This window comes from Phacochoerus africanus, chromosome 2, assembly GCF_016906955.1.
Source record: "Phacochoerus africanus isolate WHEZ1 chromosome 2, ROS_Pafr_v1, whole genome shotgun sequence".
Lineage (NCBI taxonomy): Eukaryota > Metazoa > Chordata > Mammalia > Artiodactyla > Suidae > Phacochoerus > Phacochoerus africanus.
Genome location: NC_062545.1, coordinates 130,589,902 through 130,610,634, shown reverse-complemented (window position 1 = coordinate 130,610,634; position 20,733 = coordinate 130,589,902). Strand labels below are relative to the sequence as shown.

General features: G+C 51.9%; 1 protein-coding gene across 1 annotated transcript in view; it reads left to right on the top strand.

Annotated features, from left to right (window-relative positions):
* Positions 1-20,733, top strand: part of STARD9 (StAR related lipid transfer domain containing 9) — a 145,405-nt gene that overhangs the window by 104,401 nt on the left and 20,271 nt on the right. Inside the window, exons 21-25 of the mRNA XM_047766577.1 lie at positions 4,229-4,431; positions 4,860-5,313; positions 10,371-10,645; positions 11,479-13,762; positions 13,826-20,602. Of these exons, the coding sequence (XP_047622533.1) occupies positions 4,229-4,431; positions 4,860-5,313; positions 10,371-10,645; positions 11,479-13,762; positions 13,826-20,602 (9,993 nt within the window). The remainder of the gene's footprint in view (positions 1-4,228; positions 4,432-4,859; positions 5,314-10,370; positions 10,646-11,478; positions 13,763-13,825; positions 20,603-20,733) is intronic.

Below are 20,733 nucleotides of genomic sequence, written 5' to 3'. Positions count from 1 at the left end.
AAAGAATGGCTCTTCAACTTAAGGGGCTGTAGCTTTTGAGATAGGTTGGAGTTGGATAAAGCTGCCTTATCTCCTCGCTCTATGACAGAAAAGCTGTGTGGCTTTAGGCAAGTTACTGAGTCTCTGAGTCTGTTTGTTTACCTCTAAGTAAGGATACTACCATCTCTTCCAGGGGTCCTCGTGATGTGGGTTGAAAGAGCAAGTGGAGTCCCAGTGCCCGACACCCCACAGCCCTGCTGCCAAGAGGCTGTCCTTTCCTGTCCTCCCTTCTCACCCCAGCAGACCTTCTACCCTGGGGAACACGGGTCTTTTCCTGCCTTTTTAAGGTCTTCTCAGGCTCTCTAGCCCTGTGGGCATGGACGTGACCTTTCAGTAACACCAAGAATGCACTCTTTCATTCAGAGGACAGAGGAGGATTGGAGAAGCAGGCTCTTTCCCCTTCACTGCCTCACTCTCAGCTCTAGCTCCCGGAGCCCGTGGGCCGGGCCTCTCCTGCCCAGCTACCATCAGGGCCTTTGTGCACCAGCCCCTGGTGGCTGTGGGTGGTGTGAGCTCAGGCCTGTGACTGGGCAGAGGGGCCAGGAGAAGACCTGAGAGTGGGGAGCCCAGCATGTTTTCAGTGGGGCTACCCATCTGGGCTTGTGGCCGTGTCTCCATGAGGGTTTCTCACCAGCACTTGGGCGGGGTCAGCTCCAAAGCCGCCTCAATTCCTGGTTTTCTTTCCATCCCCTTTCTCTCTGGAGGCATACTTCTCTGGTGGGGACCCTACAAAGCAGAGCTGACTCCAGAACAGGGGAAGTTGTCCTGTTGACTACTTTTTCTCCCTGCAGCAGTGATCTGGACCTGAGAGCAGTTTGCTCTTGACAACTGTTTTTTGGTCTGTGTTCTTGGCATTTGGAATTTTGGGAGCTTAACCTTAAGTGCCTAGAGCCCAAGCCTGTCAATGCCACTGTTGCCTCAGCGAGTAGGCGCCGCTGCATTCCTGCCTTGGAAGCCTCCAGAGCCGAGTAGCCCAAGGGCATGGTGGGTCCTGGCAGTAGCTGGGGTGCCTGAGCCCTCAGGATAAAGGGCACCATCTGAGCAGGTTACCTTGGCCGCAGGTAACTGAAGACTGCCCTTGATAATCTCCCTGGCATGTAACATAAAGTCAGCATTTTCTTTCTTTCTTTCTTTTTTTTTTTTTTGTCTTTTTAGGGCCACACCCACAGCATATGGAGGTTCCCAGGCTAGGGGTTGAATCAGAGGAAGAGCTGCTGGCCTACACCACAGCCCCAGCAATGCAGGATCCGAGCTGAGTCTATAACCTACACCACAGCTCATGGCAACATCAGATCCTTAACCCACTGAGCGAGGCCAGGGATCGAACATGCGTCCTCATGGATGCTAGTCAGAGTCATTTCCTCTGAGTCACGACAGGAACTCCCTGCATTTTCTTTTTCACCTACTTACTGGGAACTTGGCTGACTTGCTCAGCACAGGATCCATTTTCAGTCTGGTGGAGTGTGGCTTCTCGAGCAAATGTGCAGTGTGTGCGGGGTGGGGAGGGGGTTCCTCCCAGACTGCCTCTCCTTGCAGGGCTTGCTGCTGCTGTGGAGGAAGCTGTATTGGTTCTGCGGAAGCTGACCAGCTGGCTTCCACTTTCCTGAGAAGGGTGGAGGGGCTTTTCTCTAGGGAGACGCAGATTGTAAATCTGAGGGTTGGTGGACAGACAGAGAAGAGAGCTGAATACTCTCAGGGAATTCAGAGTAAAGACCCCCTCCCTGCCCCTTGTATCTGATGGTCTGGATCTTAGCTGGATGGGCTCAGGTTTGTGATTCAGCCATGGCTGTGGTCAGACACATACAGATATATGTGTAAAATGTTACCCATCAACTGCTTTTTCTGTTTGTGTGGTGCCAGCTGTTTTTATTCCAATGCTATACCTAGCCTTTGCTTTACCGGTGATGAAGGGCGCCTTTCCTCTTTTCTATATATTCCACTGTGTGTGTTTGGCTTTCTGCCCACAACAGCCAGTGCCTGCCTTCCTCAGGGCACACATCCTGGTCCCTGGACCCACTGCACATTGAGTCCCCTCACAGCCTCCTTTCTAGAGAGGAGCCTGCTGATGTGTCAGCTCTACTCATGCCCCCTTCCATCTATTCCCTCTCCCACCATCCATCCTTCACTGTCCTCCTAAGGCTGCACTAAGAAATCTGAATTTCTTCTAAGATAGAGGCAGCAAACTTTCTGTGAAGGGCCAGATTATATTTTAGGCTTTGTGGGCTATAGGGTCCCTGCCCCAGCTACTCAGTTCTGCCAGCGTGGCACAGAAGCCCCCAGACCATCTGTAACCATGGGTGTTGCTATGTTCCAATAATTTTATTTACAAAAACAGGCAGAGGACCCATTTGGCCCATAGGCTGTAGTTTGGTGACCTCTGCTTTGATACCCCCTAATTTCGTTCTGCTCTACAAAATGGTAACTCTCCTAAGCAGAGTGGACCCTTTAGAGCACACTGCTCAGACCGTTTGAGATATGGTTCTAGTGTCAAGTCACTGAGTGGGTCTCCAAGCCTGAGAGCCATGGCATGCCGGGGCTGGAATGAGGGCCGACGGCAGCCTAAGCAAGGATCCAGCTTCTGTGTTAGCTTCCTGCAGACCCTGACCCTCTCACCACAGAGCGGAGCCCTGCAATTGGCTCTTTTAGAAACCTGAATGGCAGGGATGGAGAGACCCTGCAGAAACAGCATGGGAGGCCCTTGCACAGAAGGCAGGGAGAGGTTAGCACGCGGGGAGAAACTGTCAGTCTTCAGAAGGTGACTCTGGGAGTTCCTGTTGTGTCGCAGTGGTTAACGAATCCGACTAGGAACCATGAAGTTGAGGGTTCGATCTCTGGCCTTGCTCAGTGGGTTAAGGATCCGGCGTTGCCATGAGCTGTGGTGTAGGTTGCAGACGCGGCTTGGATCCTGCATTGCTGTGGCTGTGGCGTAGGCCGGTGGCTGCAGCTCTGTTTAGACCCCTAGCCTGGGAACCTCTATATGCCGTGGGAAGCAGCCCTAGAAAAGGCAAGAAGGGAACCTGGTGGCAGAGTAGAGCATGACTGTGTCTATAATTTTTTTTTTTTGATGAAGGTGCTGGGGCCTCATGCAAGCCAACAGAGTCTTTTTAAGTTTCATATTATTGGAAAAGTCCAAGCATACTACAATGATCAATTTGTAGCTAATCTTGTTTCATTTATATCTCCAATTCACATTCCCTACTCCTCCCCACTGGATGTAAAGAGATCCTGGACAGTTTTGTTGCAGGATTCTCATACAGGGAGACGAGACATGGAGGTTTTTTGCCAGCAAGCAGTGTTTATTCGTGCCAGCACTGGCTCTGCGGATTCATACCCAAAGGCTGAGCCCTGAATGCAGCGGGGCGCAGTCTTATATACCCTCTGTTATTATTTTTTTTTAGCACTTTGGTCCCTTTGTCCTTCTTATAAGGTAACATACATTCTATAAATTCTGGTTGGATGGTCTATGCTACAAAGTTGCACACGGAAAGGATTATGTCATACTGCCACAATGTTGTGCATATGCGTGCACAGCTGTTTTTGTACATTACCTTCCCTTTGTTCTGGGAGGGCCCCTACCACAGTTTCATCAATAAAGGCGTCAGGGTATTTCTTTGAAAAGTATGCTTGAGTCTAAAACTCTTGAACCCTCTTTCGGGGTTGGTTTACGGACAGCAGCCCTGGAGTGGAGACCAGCTCTCCTCTGGGCCCCTGGCTCACCACATGGGAGAGGGTTTCTGCTTCAGGGGATGGAGATACAGTCGTGATCTCTGAACTGAGAGGAGAGTTTTCCTTCCCACAATGTTTCTGGAGCTCCTGCTTTACTCTAGTTACAAAGATTTTCAACATACTTTTTTATTTTTTTTTAAAGGACAAAGTTTCTTGATTTAGCAAAAATGTTTTTTTTTTTTTAAATAAAAATAGCCGCTTTACTTTTCCTGGTCATTTTCCTTGACCAAAATGAACTTGTGTTTCCATTAAACCCATAATCTAAGAATATGCTAGTCTCAGGCCTCTTCTCCCCTCCTGCACTGTGACATCATGAACTGCCTGTGACACTGTGCCTGTGTGTCCCAAGGGGCCGGAAACCCAAAGCTCTCTCCTGCCCTTTCGGATGCTTGGTTCCCTGGCTTGGCTGAGGTCACTACCAGTGTGTACTGAGCTGGGTTTGCATTCCTCCCGGTAACCCCAGCCCCTGTGACAGGAGAGCACTGGGAGAGCAGATCGACGAGGACCACCAGCCACCGAGGGCTAGAGAGACACCTCACAGGTCCCAGGTTCAGCAGCAGCATCGCTATCTGGGGGATGTGAGGCAGCGAATCCTAGTGGGACAGATTAGAGCCCAACAGGAACCGGAATTGGACGGGGCAAGTGCCGGCCGACAGATAAAAGAGGGTAGGTGCCTGCTTCCCCTTCCCACTTCTCTATCTCACTGCTACCTAGGCCTTCTGTATTCTCTCCTTTGTTTTCTTTGTGATAAGATGGAATCTTTGGTATTAGGTGTTCTCTCACCTCTTAGAGACCAGAGGCTCTTACAGGGGGCTGGGAGCCGGAATAAACAAGCCACCTTCCTTGCTGCCCCTGGAGGTGATGCACCTCCTGCTCGCTTCTTCACACATGCACGTTTTTCCAGGCTCTGCTGCTGGCCTGCCTTAGTCTGTGCCCACTGCCGTGCTGGGGTCAGGGGGCCCAGCACTCCCACCGCATCACCCTGGCCAGCTTTTCACTGTGCAGGTGCCGCTATGGCCGGAGGTGCTAGAGTCCCAGCAGCCACAGGTAGGGAGGGAGGGCTGACCTTCTCTCAGGGTGTTTTTGGTTTGCAGACTATCAGTGGCTGCTCAGAGAAGAGACCTGGCTGCCACAGCAAGACCATGTAGCAGAGAAAGAACTTGAAGCCTCTGTGCCATCTGATTCGTGGTGCCAGACAGACCCTGAGACTCAGCCATTCCCCCGGGTCCGAAGCCAGAAAAGGCTGGTGCACCCACAGCTCCTGCGGAAACACGCACTTCGGGTGGCAGAGCAGAAGGTCAAGTGGAGAAGGGCCTCCTTTCAGCTGGAGAGGATTGTCAAGAGGCAGAGGCTGCTGGAGGCCCACAGGAGGCCGGAGCAGCTCAGGGCACTGTGCTGGCTCCAGGATGACCACCCCCGGAGGCCCCTGTTCCAGGCCCCCGACCCTGGTGCCCTGGTCTCAGGTCCTCAGTGTAGAAGCACATGGACCAGGTGCAGTTCTTTGAGCCTCCGAAGGCCCTGTGGCCAGCACTCGGCCCAGCTGCACAGGTACAGCCAGCAGGCGCGTCGGGAAGCTCTGGCTGAGGTTTACAGCCTCGTCATCTGGGCACTGATCTTTACTTCCCAGGACCTGAGTTTCCTTGGTCTGTGAAATGAACTTTTTCCCTCTTCTGCTCACTCTTTTTTCCCTGTGATTGATATTTTCTGAGACTCAGTCTTTTCCCTGATCCCACCTTGGGTGGCTTTGGTGGTATCTTTTTTTTCTTTTCTTTTTGCATATGGAAATTCCCAGGCTAGGAGTGGAATCAGAGGTACAGCTGCCAGCCTACGTATGCCACAGCCACAGCAACGCTGGATCCCCTACGCACTGAGTGGAGGCCTGGGATCAAACTTGCATCCCCATGGATACTAGTCAGATTCATTTCCACTACACCACAGTGGGAACTCCAGGTGGTATCTTCTTTTTTGTTTGTTTGTTTGTTTGTTTTGGTGGTCTTTTTAGGCCCGCACCCCTAGCATGTGGAGTTCTCATACTGGGGGGTGGAATCAGAGCTGCAGGTGCCAACCTACGCCACAGCCACAGCAACTAGGGATCCAAGCTGCATCTGCAACCCACACCATAGCCCACGGCCATGCCGGATCACCAACCCACTGAGCATGTCCAGGGATTGAGCCCTCACCCTCATGCACATTAATCAGGTTTGCCACCGCTGAGCTACAATGGAACTCTTGTCGTATCTTCTGAGAGAGAATCTCAGCTTCATTTTCCATCTGCTGTAGGCCCTGACTGTCCACTTATGTCTCCCTGTGTGTGTCCTGCCACTACCTCCACCTCATATTGCCTCAAATGACACTCGTTCCCACACCCTTCCCACCTCCCCCTCCCACCTGACCTGCTGGGTCCTGTGAGCTTGCCGACCCCATCCCATGCTGAGCAGTGGAGCATTGTTTGTGACCCCTGGGTGCCTGTTTGTTTTCTCCTTTACTCACATTTAGTCAAGATGAGGAGGTGTTATCGCCCAGACTGCTTGGAGCAGAGGACTGTGTCTGCCTCTTTATATCTATGGCCCATAGTAGGTGCACAATTAATGTCTGTCAATGTTATGTTTGTTTGCTCACCAATCTGTTCTTCAGAGTACTAAGCAGTTTTCTTTTTAAAAACTTTTTATTATGTAAAAATTTCCAACATGCACAAGGTTGAGAGACTTGTATCTATCTTTGTCATCTCCATTCAGCAAATGTCAAGATGTACCATGTTAGCTTTGTCTCCCTTCCTTCCTTTTTCTGATGAAGTATTTTATTTTATTTTATTGCCTTTTTAGGGCCGCACCTACAGCATATGGAAGTTCCCAGGCTAGGGGTCTAATTTGAGCTGCAGCTTCCAGCCTACACCACAGGCACATCAATGCTGTATCCTTAACCCACTGAGTGGGGCCAGGGATTGAACCCGAGTTCTCATGGATACTAGTCAGGTTCATTACTGATAAGCCACAATAGGATCTCCAGATAAATTATTTATTTATTTTTAAAATTATTTCCCCAATACATTTTTTTTTTCTACTGTACAGCATGGTGACCCAGTGACACATACATATACACATTCTTTTTTCTCACATTATCATGCTCCATTATAAGTGACTAGACATAGTTCCCAGTGCTACATAGCAAGATCTCATTGCTAATCCATTCCAGAGGCAATAGTTTGCATCCATTAACCTGAAACTCCCAATCCACCCCACTCCCTCCCCCTCCCCCTTGGCAACCACAAGTCTGTTCTCCATGTCCATGATTTTCTTTTCTGTGGAAAGGTTCATTTCTGCCCTATATTAGATTCCAGTTATAAGTGATATCATATGGTATTTGTCTTTCTCTTTCTGACTTACTTCACTCAGTGAGAGTCTCTAGTTCCATCCATGTTGCTGCAAATGGCATTATTGTTCTTTTTATGGCTGAGTAGTATTCCATTGTGTATACATACCCCCTCTTCCTAATCCAATCATCCGTTGATGGACATTTGTGTTGTTTCCATGTCTTGGCTATTGTGAACAGTGCGGCAATGAACATGTGGGTGCATGTGTCTTTTTTAAGGAAAGTTGTTTGATATATGCCCAAGTGTAGGATTGCTGGGTCATATGGTAGTTCTACATATAGATTTCTAAGGTACCTCCATACTGTTCTCTGTAGTGGTTGTACCAGCTTACATTCCCACCAACAGTGCAGGAGTGTTCCCTTTTCTCTACACCCCTCCAGCACTTGTTATTTGTGGACTTAGGAATGATGGCCATTCTGACTGGTGTGAGGTGATATCGTGGTAGTTTTGATTTGCATTTCTCTAATAATCAGGGATGTTGAGCATTTTTTCATGTGCTTGTTGGCCATCTGTACACCTTCCTTGGAGAAATGTCTATTCAGGTCTTCTGTCCTCTTTTCCATTGAGTTGTTGGCTTTTTTGCTGTTAAGTGGTATAAGTTGTTTGTATAGTTTAGAGATTAAGCCCTTGTCAGTTGCATCATTTGAAACTATTTTCTTGCATTCTGTAAGTTGTCTTTTTGTTTTCTTTTTGGTTTCCTTTGCTGTGCAAAAGCTTGTCATTTTGATTAGGTCCCATTGGTTTATTTTTGCTTTTATTTCTGTTACTTTGGGATACTGACCTGAGAAGATATTCATAAAGTTGATGTCAGAGACTGTTTTTCCCATGTTTTCTTCCAGGAGTTTGATGGCGTCTTGTCTTATATTTAAGTCTTTCAGCCATTTTGAGTTTATTTTTGTGCCTGGTGTGAGGGTGTGTTCTAGTTTCATTGGTTTGCATGCAGCTGTCCATGTTTTCCAGCAATACTTGCTGAAAAGACTATCTTTTTCCCGTTTTATGTTCTTGCCTCCTTTGTCAAAGATGACTTGATTGTAGGTGTCTGGGTTTATTTCTGCATTCTCTATTCTGTTCTATTGGTCTGTATGTCTGTTTTGGTACCAGTACCACACTGTTTTGATGACTGTGGCTTTGTAATATTGCCTAAAGTCTAGGAGAGTTATGCCTCCTGCTTGATTTTTGTTCTTCAGAATTGCTTTGGCAAATCTGGGTCTTTTATGCTTCCATATAAATTTTTAGCTTGTTTGTTCTAGTTCTGTGAAAAATGTCCTAGGTAATTTGATAGGGATTGCATTGAATCTGTAGATTGCTTTGGGTAGTATGGCCATTTTTACAATATTAATTTTTCTAACCCAGGAGCATGGAATATCTTTCCATTTCTTTACATCTTCTTTAATTTCCTTGATTAATATTTTATGTTTTTTTTATTTTTTTGTCTTTTTGCTATTTCTTGGGCCACCCCTGCGGCATATGGAGGTTCCCAGGCTAGGGGTCAAATCGGAGCCATAGCCAACCGGCCTACGCCAGAGCCACAGCAACGCAGGATCCGAGCCGCGTCTACAGCCTACACCACAGCTCATGGCAACGCCAGATCCTTAACCCACTGAGCAAGGGCAGGCACCGAACCCACAACCTCATGGTTCCTAGTTGGATTCGTTAACCACTGCGCCACGACAGGAACTCCATTTTTTTTTTTGTCTTGATTAATATTTTATAGTTCTCAGCATATAAGTCCTTTACCTCCTTGGTCAGGTATATTCTCAGGTATTTGATTTTTTGGGGTGCACTTATAAAAGGTATTGTATTTTTGTATTCCTTTTCTAATATTTCATTGTTAGTATACACAAATGCGACTGATTTCTGAATGTTAGTCTTATATCCTGCTACTTGGTTGAATTTGTTGATCAGTTCAAGTAATTTTTGAGTTGAGTCCTTAGGGTTTTCTATGTATAGCATCATGTCATTTGCATACAGTGACAGTTTTACCTCTTCTCTTCCTATTTGGATGCCTTTTATTTCTTTTGTTTGTCTGATTGCTGTGGTTAGGACTTCCAATGCTATGTAGAATAACAGTGGTGAGAGTGGGCGTCCCTGTCTTGTTCCAGATTTTGGTGGGAAGGCTTTCAGCTTTTCTCCACTGAGTATTATATTTGCTATATTTATTTGTTTGTCATAAATGGCTTTAATTATGTTAAGGAATGTTCCCTCTATACCCACTTTGGTAAGAGTTTTTATCATGAATGGATGTTGGACTTTGTTAAATGCTTTTTCTGCATCTATTGAGATGATCATGTGGTTTTTGACCTTCCTTTTGTTAATGTGGTATATGATGTTGATTGATTTGCATATGATGAACCATCCTTGTAAACCTGGGATGAATCCCACCTGGTCATGGTGTACGATCTTTTTGATATGTTGTTGGACTCGGTTAGCTAAAGTTTTGTTGAGAATTTTTGCGTCTGTATTCATCAAAGATATTGGCTGATAGTTTTCTTTTTTGGTGGTATCTTTCAGATAAAGTATTTTAAAGCAACTGCTAGACCTCATGTCATTTTTAATCCTACATCAAGTATACACTTCTGAAATATAAGGACTTTTCTTACAACTACATTGTCATCACACCCAACAAAATTAAGATGAAATTACTCTGTATAATCAAAAACCTGGGCCATATCCAAGTTTCTCCAACTGTTTCAAATATATATATATATATATATATATATATATATATATATATATTTATAGTTCATTTAAATTAAGATCCAATATGATTTACATACTGAATATGGTTGTTATGTCTTTTAAGCTTATTTTAATCATTTTAATTTTTTTCTTCATATCATAAATTTCTTAAAGAAACTGGGTCAGTTCTGTAAAATACACCTCTGTATAGATGTGTTTCTTTGAATCCTTACAGCACTGGTCAAGTAGTTCTCATCCTCATGTTGCCTATTAACTGGAAGTTTTCCCTAAAGATATGATGACATTCAGATTCAGTTAAACATTTTTATAAAATAAAGACACCTGGGGCTTCTTTGAGGGTCAGTACAATAGTCCAGTTTCCTCGTGTACCTGGACAGCTTTTTTCTGACACCAGACATTATATCACATTAGGGACAGTGACATTGGCCTAATTTTAAGCCTCTTTTGGAGGAAACTAAGTGGGACTTTATATTCCCCCGTCAGTAGGAAGTAGGGGCCTCTTACTTTCCTGTAATGGCTTTCATTGTCTCCACAGTGTTTTCCTGAATCAGGATTCCTCCACCACGTTACCTCCTCTGCCTGACCCTACTGACCAATTATCAGAGAAAATCCCCTCAGAAGAGTATGTACCCCAAGCTGCTTCCTACCCCCCAAGGATGGTGCATTTCAGCAAGCATGCCCTCTGTTCCTCAGGCGAGGAGCAGCTCTGCACAGCCACGAAGGGCCTGGCCAAGAAGAGAGCCTCAGCCCCAGGCACCTGCCTCACCACGAGCTCCGGGTCTGCCAGCGATCAGCAAATTGAGGGAGTGGGTAAGCAGCCCTACGCAGTAGCCCCAAGTTTAGCGTCTTAGGGCTGGTCAGCTCACAGGATGAACCAGGGGCCCCTCACCCCTTCCACCCAGACCAGAGGGCCAAGGGACTAGCTGACTGTGGCCACACACCATCCCTGGGAAAAAAGAAGGGAACCTCGGGCCCCACGAGGCTGCTACGGGAACCAGTTTTAGTTCCTCACATCCCTGTGGACCTAAACAGGCAGCTAGGAGTGGAAAGGCAGCCAAGACTTTCCGGGCAAAATCCATACCACCTTCTCCAGACAGAGCATCGCAAAGGCAGCAGAGGGAGTTCCCATCTTGGCTCAGTGGTTAACAAACCAGACTAGCATCCATGAGGACACAGGTTTGATCCCTGGCCTTGCTCAGTGGATTAAGGATCTGGCGTTGCTATGAGCTGTGGTGTAGGTCGCAGATGTGGCTCGGATCCTGTGTTGCTGTGGCTCTGGTGTAGGCCGGCGGCTACAGCTCCAAATGGACCCCCGGCCTGGGAACCTCCATATGCCGTGGGTGCGACCCTAAAAAAAGATGAAAAGACAAACAAACAAAACCAAAAACAAAAACAAAAAAAACCCCAAATCAAAGGCAGCAGAGGGTCCTGGCAGTTAGGGTCAGGGATGCTGCCCAAAAGTCCTCTTGTTTGCCCCATGACAGCCCTTTGAAGAGGCAGCACAGTGCAGGGAGACCCAGACACTGTGGCCTCACTCATAGATGCCAGCCCAGTAGTAGATCATGCAGGAGAAAAAGCTAGTGACTTTCCTGATGCAGAGAGAAGTTACTCAGTGGATTCTCTCTCCCATGTCTGTGCCAAAGCCCTGACAGAGCCACTGAAGCTGGAGGAGCCCCAGAGGAAGGAGCAGGATCTCCCAGAGCCTGAGAACTCCGAAAGTGATGACAGCCAAATATCTGCGGACTCGCTGGCCGAGAAGGGGTACCAAAGCCCACAGGACAGCCCAGGGGACAGTTATCTCACCCTCGGCCACAGCCACCTCAGGGCCAGGGCTCAAGCCTCTGTGAAGGGCTTCACCACATCGTCAGGCAGTGGACTACTCACCCAGACTCACAGGAGCTTTTCCCTCGATAGCCTGATCGGCGCTGAGGAAGAACTGGGGGATGATCAGCAAGAGGAGCCTTTTCTCAGTGCTGGTGCTGCTGACGAGATGCCCGCGGAGACTTTCTGGCGCCTGCAGACCTTCAGTCTGCCAACAGGGGACAAGGAGGCAGCATGCAGGCTTGGTTCAGTTAGCCACAGAACCGGAGCCAGGCTGGACACTGTCCTGCCAGTGAGCGGTTCATTTTACCTGGAGCCCCAGCCCCGCTGTGAGCAGCCTGAGTTGGTGGTGGAGGCAAGCTCCTCAGAACAGGCCATGCAGCTTTCAAGAGGGAGCCCTCTGGTGTCCATGGATTCCTGGTTCTCCTGTGACTCCAAGATCAATCCCAGCAGCCCCCCAGATTCTTTATGTCCAAGTCCTAATGGCCAGGATTTTCAGCCCTGTGGTTGGGAGAGGCCTGGATACTGGCGAAATATGGAGGCACTGAAGTCATCAGGTACAGAAATAGCCCTGCCCCACAGCCCTGGGGCTGAGCCACCCTCCTCTGTCAGAGGTGTGTACCCGGTCCCTGCTTCCAATTCGTCCAGGTTCTCCCTCTGGGGCTCTTCCAGGCTTCTGCAGCCAGGAGTCGAGGGCACCTTTCAGGCCAGAAGTGTCTCTGACCCAGCCCAGCAGGGCTTCTCTGAAGCATCCAGCTCGAGTGGGTCAAGCTTGTTGGCTGCCTCTGCCACCTCATTCACTTATGTGGGCAGCGCCCGTGAGAGAGACTGGGCTGCCCTTCAGCAGAAGTACCTCCTTGAACTGTCTTTTCCTGTTTTGGAGGCCACAGGAGAGCCCCGGCCAGTCTGCCCCTCCCTCCAGGAAGACTCTGGTTCCCTGTCCCAAGTTTCTGGCAGGGGAGGAGATGCTGTATTGCCAGTTGGTCCTGGGGTATCTGGCAGCCTGGATGTCAACAGTTCTCCTGTCCATCTGTCCAAAATTAGGCGTTTGAGAGCAGAGAAAGAACAGGACAGTCTGAGTGTTGAGGTAGAGGGTACTTCAGATTTCTTTACAACTAGTGAGAAAGAGGTGAGTTACAGTGGAGCTTATTCAGCAGACGTAGAATCATCGACTTCTGGAGCCACAAATGCCCGGGTCTCTGCAGCCGAGAGCAGGATAGAACATTCCATGATGGAAGCACCAGAAGTCAAGCAGAACAGCTTGGAGGTATCCTCTCAGAGTAGCGAGAAACCTGGACCAATAACTTCCTCTGATGAATGTTTTGTCCTGAAGAACCCTTGTCACCATATCGTCACCATAGCCACCAAAGACCCCCACTGGCCACGAGCAGAGCAATTAGGTCAGAACAACCACCCCCCCTCACAGGACGAGAAGACAGACTCCCAGGAGAGCTCCAAGGAGGCTGGTGAAAGACGCAGCAGGCTTTCCTTCACCTTCCCATCAGGGCCAGAGCTGTACCTCCATTCTGCTCCCTGGAATCCACTCCCATCTTCCCTGCAGCCCCCTCCCTTGGAGACCTTCTACGTGACCAAAAGCCGGGATGCCCTGACAGAAACCGCCTTGGAGATCCCGGCTTTCAGAGAAGCGAGGATGCCTTCCCCACCCGCCAGGGAAGCCTGGGGCTTTAGTCATGAGCACCAAGACCTCCAAAATGTTTACAAGAAGAAAAAATCACCAGTGGTGTTACCGAATTCCAAGATTACCTCATCTCAGCAGGTCACAGAGGAGAGGCCCATTGATCTGACCACCAAGCAAGTCTGCAGAGAAAAAGGAGAAAGACCTGGAAATGTTGAAGAAGAAAGCCATAATTCAGTTTACTTTTTTGTCACTCAAAACAGACATTTTCTTCCATCTACCAAGATAAAAATAGGTGAATTTGAAAATGAAGCTGGAATTTTAAATAAACACAGGCTTCCAACGCTCAAGCCAGGAGAAAAGGCCTACTGCAGTGTTTCCTCAAGCAGCTGTGGGTCTAGAGAGCCTCTCCTTTGTGAATCGGAGGCAGATAAGGAAGAAGAGCAGGGGCAGAATGCAGTCTTCAGACAGTCCCAGGCCTTTGACACCAAGAGACAGTGTCCTTCTGGGTTCAGGTCTGATTTCATCCGTAGAACCTTCAGTTTAGGCCTTGACAAGGACATGCAAGGGGAAGGTGCTCTTCCCCTGAAGTCCAGATTGGTACATCATAGAGTAAGCAGCCTGGAGACCTCAGCCCAGGATGAGAGGCCAGCCCACAAGGGGGAAGGGAAGAATGAACCCAAGCTTCTTAGAAAAGCTCTCCATCCCAGAGACAGCTCCGGAGGGTTTAAGCTTCCACAGGCAAAGTCTGCCTTTGAAAGACTCCACTCAGTTACATGCTCTCAGGAAAGAAACCTCGGTGAACGTATGGTCCCTGCAAAACCACAAGAAACTTGGCTAAACCCCAAGGAAGAACCTCCTGGAAAGAAGCGCAATAAAAGAGTTAATAATGCTGATGAGATGGCTAGGCTAATTAGGAGTGTAATGCAGCTGGAAAATAGCATCTTGGAAATGGAATCCAGGCAGAGTAAGCAGCTGTGTGCATCCTACACACTGGGAGTCGGTGGGGAGTGCGTGTCCCAGGACCAGAAGCACCAGGAGATGGCCAATGATGTACTAAGGCCAGGCAGCTCTGGAAACCACCAGTCCTTCAAGGATCAGCCATCTGCTCCAAGAGGGACAGCTGATGTCACCTTTGGGGACGGTGAAGCCGGGGAGGTGGAGGTTCACAGTAGCGCTGGGAAAGATCCCCAGGTGTGCGACGCCAGGTCTGTGAGAGGGCACACCTACCCAGCTGTGTTAGACAGCCCCACCGGGGACACTCTTGACCATTCAGGGATCTGTACAGTTTTCAGAGAGCCTACCGGCACTGGTGCTGATCCAAGGAGAACAAAAGCACCGGCTGGAGCTGTGTCATCGCAGCCCAGGCCTCAGAGGACTTCCGAGGCGGGCAGGCAGTCCTGTGGCTTGGGAAGTCTGGAGGCGCTGGAGGTTGCGAAGGGATTTCAGGAAAGCCAACCTGCCAAAGGCGTGTGTAGCTCTAAGCAAGACGAGCTGAAAGTTCAGGGCCGAATTGAAGAAATGGTTGTGTCAAGAGGGAGCCTGCACGAGGGAAACAGAGCGGTCTCATTGACTCACAAACTCCCTGGGCCGTGCCTTCATTGGGAGGACACATTTTTCAGCCAAGAGAGCAGCCTGTTGCTGAGCCAGCCAGACTCCTGTATGGCTCCTCGCCAAGACCTGAGTAATACTTTGCCCTTGAATTCAGCAAGGCTACCAAGAAGCTATCCTCATGCACCTGATGCTATAGGCATCCCTTCTGTTGTCTACGTGCTGGATCCCACCATGTTGAAAATGCCCACCAGCCCCTTGGTAACCGGAGTGAGGTGTCAGGACCAGAGTGGGGATCCTGGATGCCACGGCCTGCAGGGAGACATTGGAGGGGCCCCCTCTGTGGCACACCCTGCTTGGGCTGGGTCTGTGATATCCATGGCTGCAGGATCTCATGGTCAGTCCAGTGCACCAGAGAGCATTACTCTGGGGGCAGAGGGCAGGAGATCAGCAAGCACCAGTCCCCAGGACCACAGAGGGGACTTCAGAAGCACCTCAATGGGCTTGAGTAGCAGGGCAGGTTCTCCAGCTGAAGCCGAGACAGCTGTACAAAGAGGACCAGAGAGAGCCAGCTCCCTGAACAGGGCCTCTGGCCCACTAGAAAGGAGGGCTGGCTGCCCCTTAGAAGAGGGGAGCACCCATGGCCTGGTGATGAGCCAGAAGGCAGAGGAGGAGGCCAAGGACCCTGGGCCCACCTGTGGTTTTTTCTCAGCACCAGCGTCCCTGCGGCAGGTGCCTCAGCCAGAGCCCTCTGCCCGTCCACCCTCACGCCTGGTTGTTTTGGGAGAGATGGGACAGGCCGAGGCCCAGCGGAAGCAGCCTCATGATGTGGTGACTAGGGGCACAGTCCTTTGTTACAGTGAGACTTTGTTAGAACCTGAAGGTTCTTCAGGGGCCCCTGGCAGACCTCAGCATCCACAGATGTCCCAGTCAGTGTCAGACAGGGCCAGACATGAGGGGGAAGCACAGGGACTCCATGTGGCACCTCTCTCTGCTGAACCAGGACACCTGTCCATTGATGAGAGGACATCCGTCCTTCAGGCCACACCCCCCTCTACAGACAGCTTTTGCCCTCTGCTCAATGCAGACACTCACCCGGGGCCACAGCGTCCCTCACGGCCTTCTTCTCGTGCTGACCCTGCTCTGGGTAAAAGCCATCGTAACGGGAAATTGGAACATTTCCTGGGAGCAGGTGAACAGTCTGTATGTCACTCTACCTCTTTTGAAATGATAGAGCAAAAAGAAGCAACCAGAAGATCTTCTGCTGATCCTTTGGGCTCAAACAGTCTTCCTCCTTCAGCAGCTGTGGAGGAGGCCAGGAGGGTAAAAACAGAGGGAGTAGAGGCTGCCTTAGCTTCTCAGGCCCCTTGTGATGATGCTGGTGGGATTCCACGTGGGGGAGGCCAGTCCGCTGCCCATCAGGAGGCTGCTGAGGATGTGTCCTCTGGTGGTCAGGAGAGCAGCCCAGTCCAGCAAGAACCTGGGACTCTGAACAACATGAGGGAAGGAGGTCCTGGTAACTTCCTAATGTCTGCACAGGGAAGAAAAACAACCAGTTTGGAAAGTCACCAAGATGTCCAGAATCCTGGCAGCCTCTCAGGGCCTAACCAAGGCCAGGTCCAATGCCTTGAGCCTCCCACCGGCTTGGAAGGGAGGGTGAGTCCTAAGCAGGGTATTGTCCTGCCTGGAGCCCTGAGTGGAGTGGAACCCGAAGCTCCCTTGCAGCAGCGTGTGAAGCAGGAGGGCAGTGTCAGTTCTGGGCCGGCAGAGGACTGCAGGGCCGGCGGGGAAGGTCCCAGGCCAATCCCACTGCTAGCTCCCAGCCCCGGGGCAGTTAGGGAGGACACCCCACACCGATGCCTGCAGCAAAGCCCAGATTCTGTTGTCTTCTTGGGGAGCACTGGAGGTGGAAGGACCCTTGGTCCGTCTGGGGGGCTAGGAGGCAGCAAATCTCATCCTCCCCAGCACCTGTGCAGCCCCCAGCCCATTGCTTCCCAGGGCCATGCCTCCCCTTCCTCCGATTCACTGTGTTACAGAGTTGGTGACCTGGGCAGCTGGGCCTCCAAGGCTGCCCCACATATGTGCCATTCACCCTGTATGGGAGCCTCTAGGGGCTGGGGAGTGGACAAGAGGGGAGAGCGCCGTTGCAGGGACCCTGACATGCTCTTGGGACACGACCTTGAACCCAAAGACATTAACGTGGAGTTGGGGCTAGCAGACAGCAGCCCTCTGGAGCCCCCAGCTGCTGCTGCTGACCTGCCTCTTGCTCAGGGCTGCAGCTCCCCTTCTGCCCCAGATGTGAGGACAGGCTCCCTCAGCTGCTCAGTTGCTGATGGAAGCTCCGGGTCAGTCAGAAATCCTGAGAAAAAGCTTGAGGAGAGGAAAGCCAGCACCGAGCTCGAGGCTGCCGCTTTCTGCACAGGCAGGAGCCCTGAGCCACCCAGGGGGTTTCAGGACAGTTGTGCTGGTGGCCAAAGTGCACAGGGCTCTCAACCCAAACCAGAACGGCCCACAACAGCTGGTGGACGACACAGTGAGCCGCTGGTGGGGCCACAACATGGATGTTTGGGAAACACCATCAGTTGCCTTCCAGAGAAGACACAGCTTTCTGCGGAGTTCAGGGATCACCGTGGCTTGGATCCCAAAGCCAAATATGTAGCAAAGGTTAAGTACATCCCCAGTCCCCAGGCTGACAGCCCCTGGGAGGAGGAGGAGCAGCAGAGAGACTGGGCTTCAGGTGGTGGTGAAGACCCTGCCTGGAACAGGAGCCCCCCACCTCCTGAGGAAGACAGCTCAGACATCCATCACATTGGCGGTACAGGCAGAGAGCAGGTGGCTGAGGCCAGGCCCCCTGTGTCCAAGACACTCTCATCAGGCTGCAGAGGCTCAGCCACTGTCCCCTTGGAGCAATGTGGAGCACCTCAGCCTGCGGTCCGGGTTCCTGCACAGGCCTCTTCTGGCGGGGACCAGCCAGCGCCCCACCACCGGTGCGCCCTTCCTGTGCTTGCTGTCTTCTCTGGCCCTGAACACTTGAGACCCCAGTTCTCTGTGATCAGCTCTTCCCGGTCACTTCAGAAGCTGAACTTGAGCGTGGAGCCACCTTCCCTCACAGATGAGGATGTGCAGGAGCCTAGCAGACTGTGGACCCCACTTCCCGGGGGCTCTTCCTCAGGAATGTCTTCGGTGGCAAGACCATCTGTGAAAACTGAGGGCTGTGATCAGGGAGCCTCCAGTGATTTGGACAAGAGCACCGCTGATCCCAGGCACCTGCCACCTGCGCCCCCTCCTCACCCAGGGATGGCACATCCCCCGTGTGTGCCAACCCCCAACTTCACGGCCAGCCAGCTGTCTGGTTCTCTGGAACAGGCCTGGCCAGGAGAGCCAGAGAGACTGGGTGCCCAGGCCAGACCTGGGGAGCTATGCTCTGGAGCGGGCACAGAAGACCTGCTCTTTGGCTCCAGCGATATCCACCCCCGTGTCCTGCCCTGGCATCCCGTGGGGCCTGAGCGTGTTGGCTGGAAGCAGTGTGTGTTTGGCGGTGTGGTCGATGTCTCCCGTGGCTGCAAATCCCAGTGCTGCAGCACGGATGGCGTAGAAGGCCAGGACTCCGCATTCCACTCCTGCCCCAGTACCTGCGCCAGCGCCCGCGGCCTGGCCAGCACACGCAGCACCGAAAACACCCAAGGTTCCCATCAGGCCTGGAAAGTGTGGGGTTCCTCGTTTGCCCTGGGGAACCCCCATGCGCTGGCCAGCTCTGGAGGGACAGCCCCCACCAAGGGCCCTAACAAAAGAGTCCAGTTCCTGGGCAGCCCTGGTGAAGCGGGCTGTCTGAGGAAGGAGCTGCCCTTGACAGAAGGAAGTGCTGTAGGTCCAGTGGATGAGGTTATGATGCTGTGTCCCTCAGAGGCCCATGGCCCTGTGGGACCGCCTGGGATGAGCACCTTGGAGCAGGGCACACAGACCCTGGGCTCCGGGCCCCACGGGAACCATCCTGCCATCTGCTGTGCCCAGTCGGATGCGGCCTCCTGGGCCAGCATGCATAGCCTGTCTCTCCGCCTCTCGCAGCTCCTACACAGCACCTCGGAGCTGCTGGGGAGTCTCTCCCAGCCAAGTGTGGCTGAAAGGGAGTGGAATACCAAGAGGGAGACTCCAGATGAGGCGCCCCAGGCCCTTAGGATGGACAGCTGTACCCAGACCACCATGGATGAGGGAATCCAGACGGACCTGGCCTCACCACCTCTGCACCTCCAGGCCCCAGAAGCCAACCCTCAGAAGGTCGATGTAGTCCTCGAGGGGCTGGGCCCAGATATTTCCATCACATCGCAAGAAAAGGGACATGTCCTGGGGACACTTGAGAAAAGAGAAGCAGAGGAAACAGTACGGAAAACTGTGGGGCTGCAAGATCTTCAGGAAGAAAGCACTCAATGCAGGTCCCGGAGCCCTCTAGAACCCTCGTCCCACTTGAGCTTTTGGAAAGGCTGCTTTGGGCAGAACCTGCCTTCCCTGAGCCCCCAGGCTTCTCCTGATGCCTCCCCACCTCCCAGCTCCCAGCCAGAGGAACCCTCTTCTCTGGCTGGCAGCAGCCCTGGCACAGCTCCCTCCTCAAAGCCTTGTACCCACACTTTGGAGTCTCTTGGGGAGCCCAGGGTTCTGAAGAAGCAGGGCCTCTCAAGTGCCCCACTGGTAGACAGGGCCTCCTCTCCCATCCTTACCCTTAGTGCCCACACCCAAGGGTTGGGGCTCCCCTCAGGTGCTTTGTGTCTCAGCACCCCCTCGGCTCATTCCCTTGAAGGCCACCAGAAGCTCACCTCCATCCCAAGCCTTCCCCTTTATGCCCCCAGGCTTCCAATGGGTAATTCTCAAGCCACCGATGAGTCAGCTGACACTCAGAGAGTGGGGGTTCTGTGTGGAGAAGGCAAAAGTTCCTCAGAAGGGGGTGATCGCAGGCCCTCCCAGGAGGTGAGCTCCCAAGGCAGCCCACGGCCGAGCGCAAAACTCCAAGTTCGTTTCGTGGAGCAGCCCCCACGGGAGCAGCAGCAGCAACAGCAGCCGGGGACTACCACTGGGGGCCCCAGCAGACTGCATCCTCCACCCACCAGGAGCCAGACCCACAGGCTGGCCCTCGGCTTCGGGCCTGAGGACACGACCTCCCTAGAATGTGGCCCACTGAGCAGTAGGGGGCCGAGTCAACGGTGGAGCAGGACAGAGAATGGGTGTGAGAGCTCAGCATCTCCAGCGAAGCCACGGCCCTCTCTGCACGATTCCTTCTCCTGGGAAGGCCTCCAGCGCCACAGCCCCTGCCCTTTCTCTGAATTGACTCATACTCCAGGGCTCCAGGGTTACATCTTGGGCCCAACTGAGGCCTGCCAGCCTGAGGGGCCACTGCACCCCAGTTCCCGGATTTGCATGGACCAGAACCTGAGGGACCTTCCCATGCATAACAAATTTAGCGACTGGTGTGGGGTTCAGGATGGCTCTCCCAGGGAGCCAGGTGTGATGGATTTGCTGGGAACCGGGCGTGACTGTGGCTCTGGAGAGCAGGGGCAGAGGCCCGCACAACCTCCTGATGACCAGAGCCAGACCGAGTGGTCCAAGAGGGAGCAGATCCCCCTGCAGGTAGGGGCCCGGAGCCTCTCACTCAGCGTGGAGCTCACAGAAGCAAAACTGCACCACGGCTTCGGGGAGACAGACGCCCTGCTACAGGTGCTGCAGAGCGGGACGGGGGAGGCGCTCACTGCTGAGGAGGAGCCACGTACCTGGTGAGGGCCCAGCTTGGAGTGGGGCACGAGGGATGGGCCGAGAGGAAAGAGAATGGGGAAGGCTAACAGTTGTCTGTTCCTTCTCTCCGGCTCATCCTGGGATCTTCCCGCGGTCAGAGATCTGAAGATGG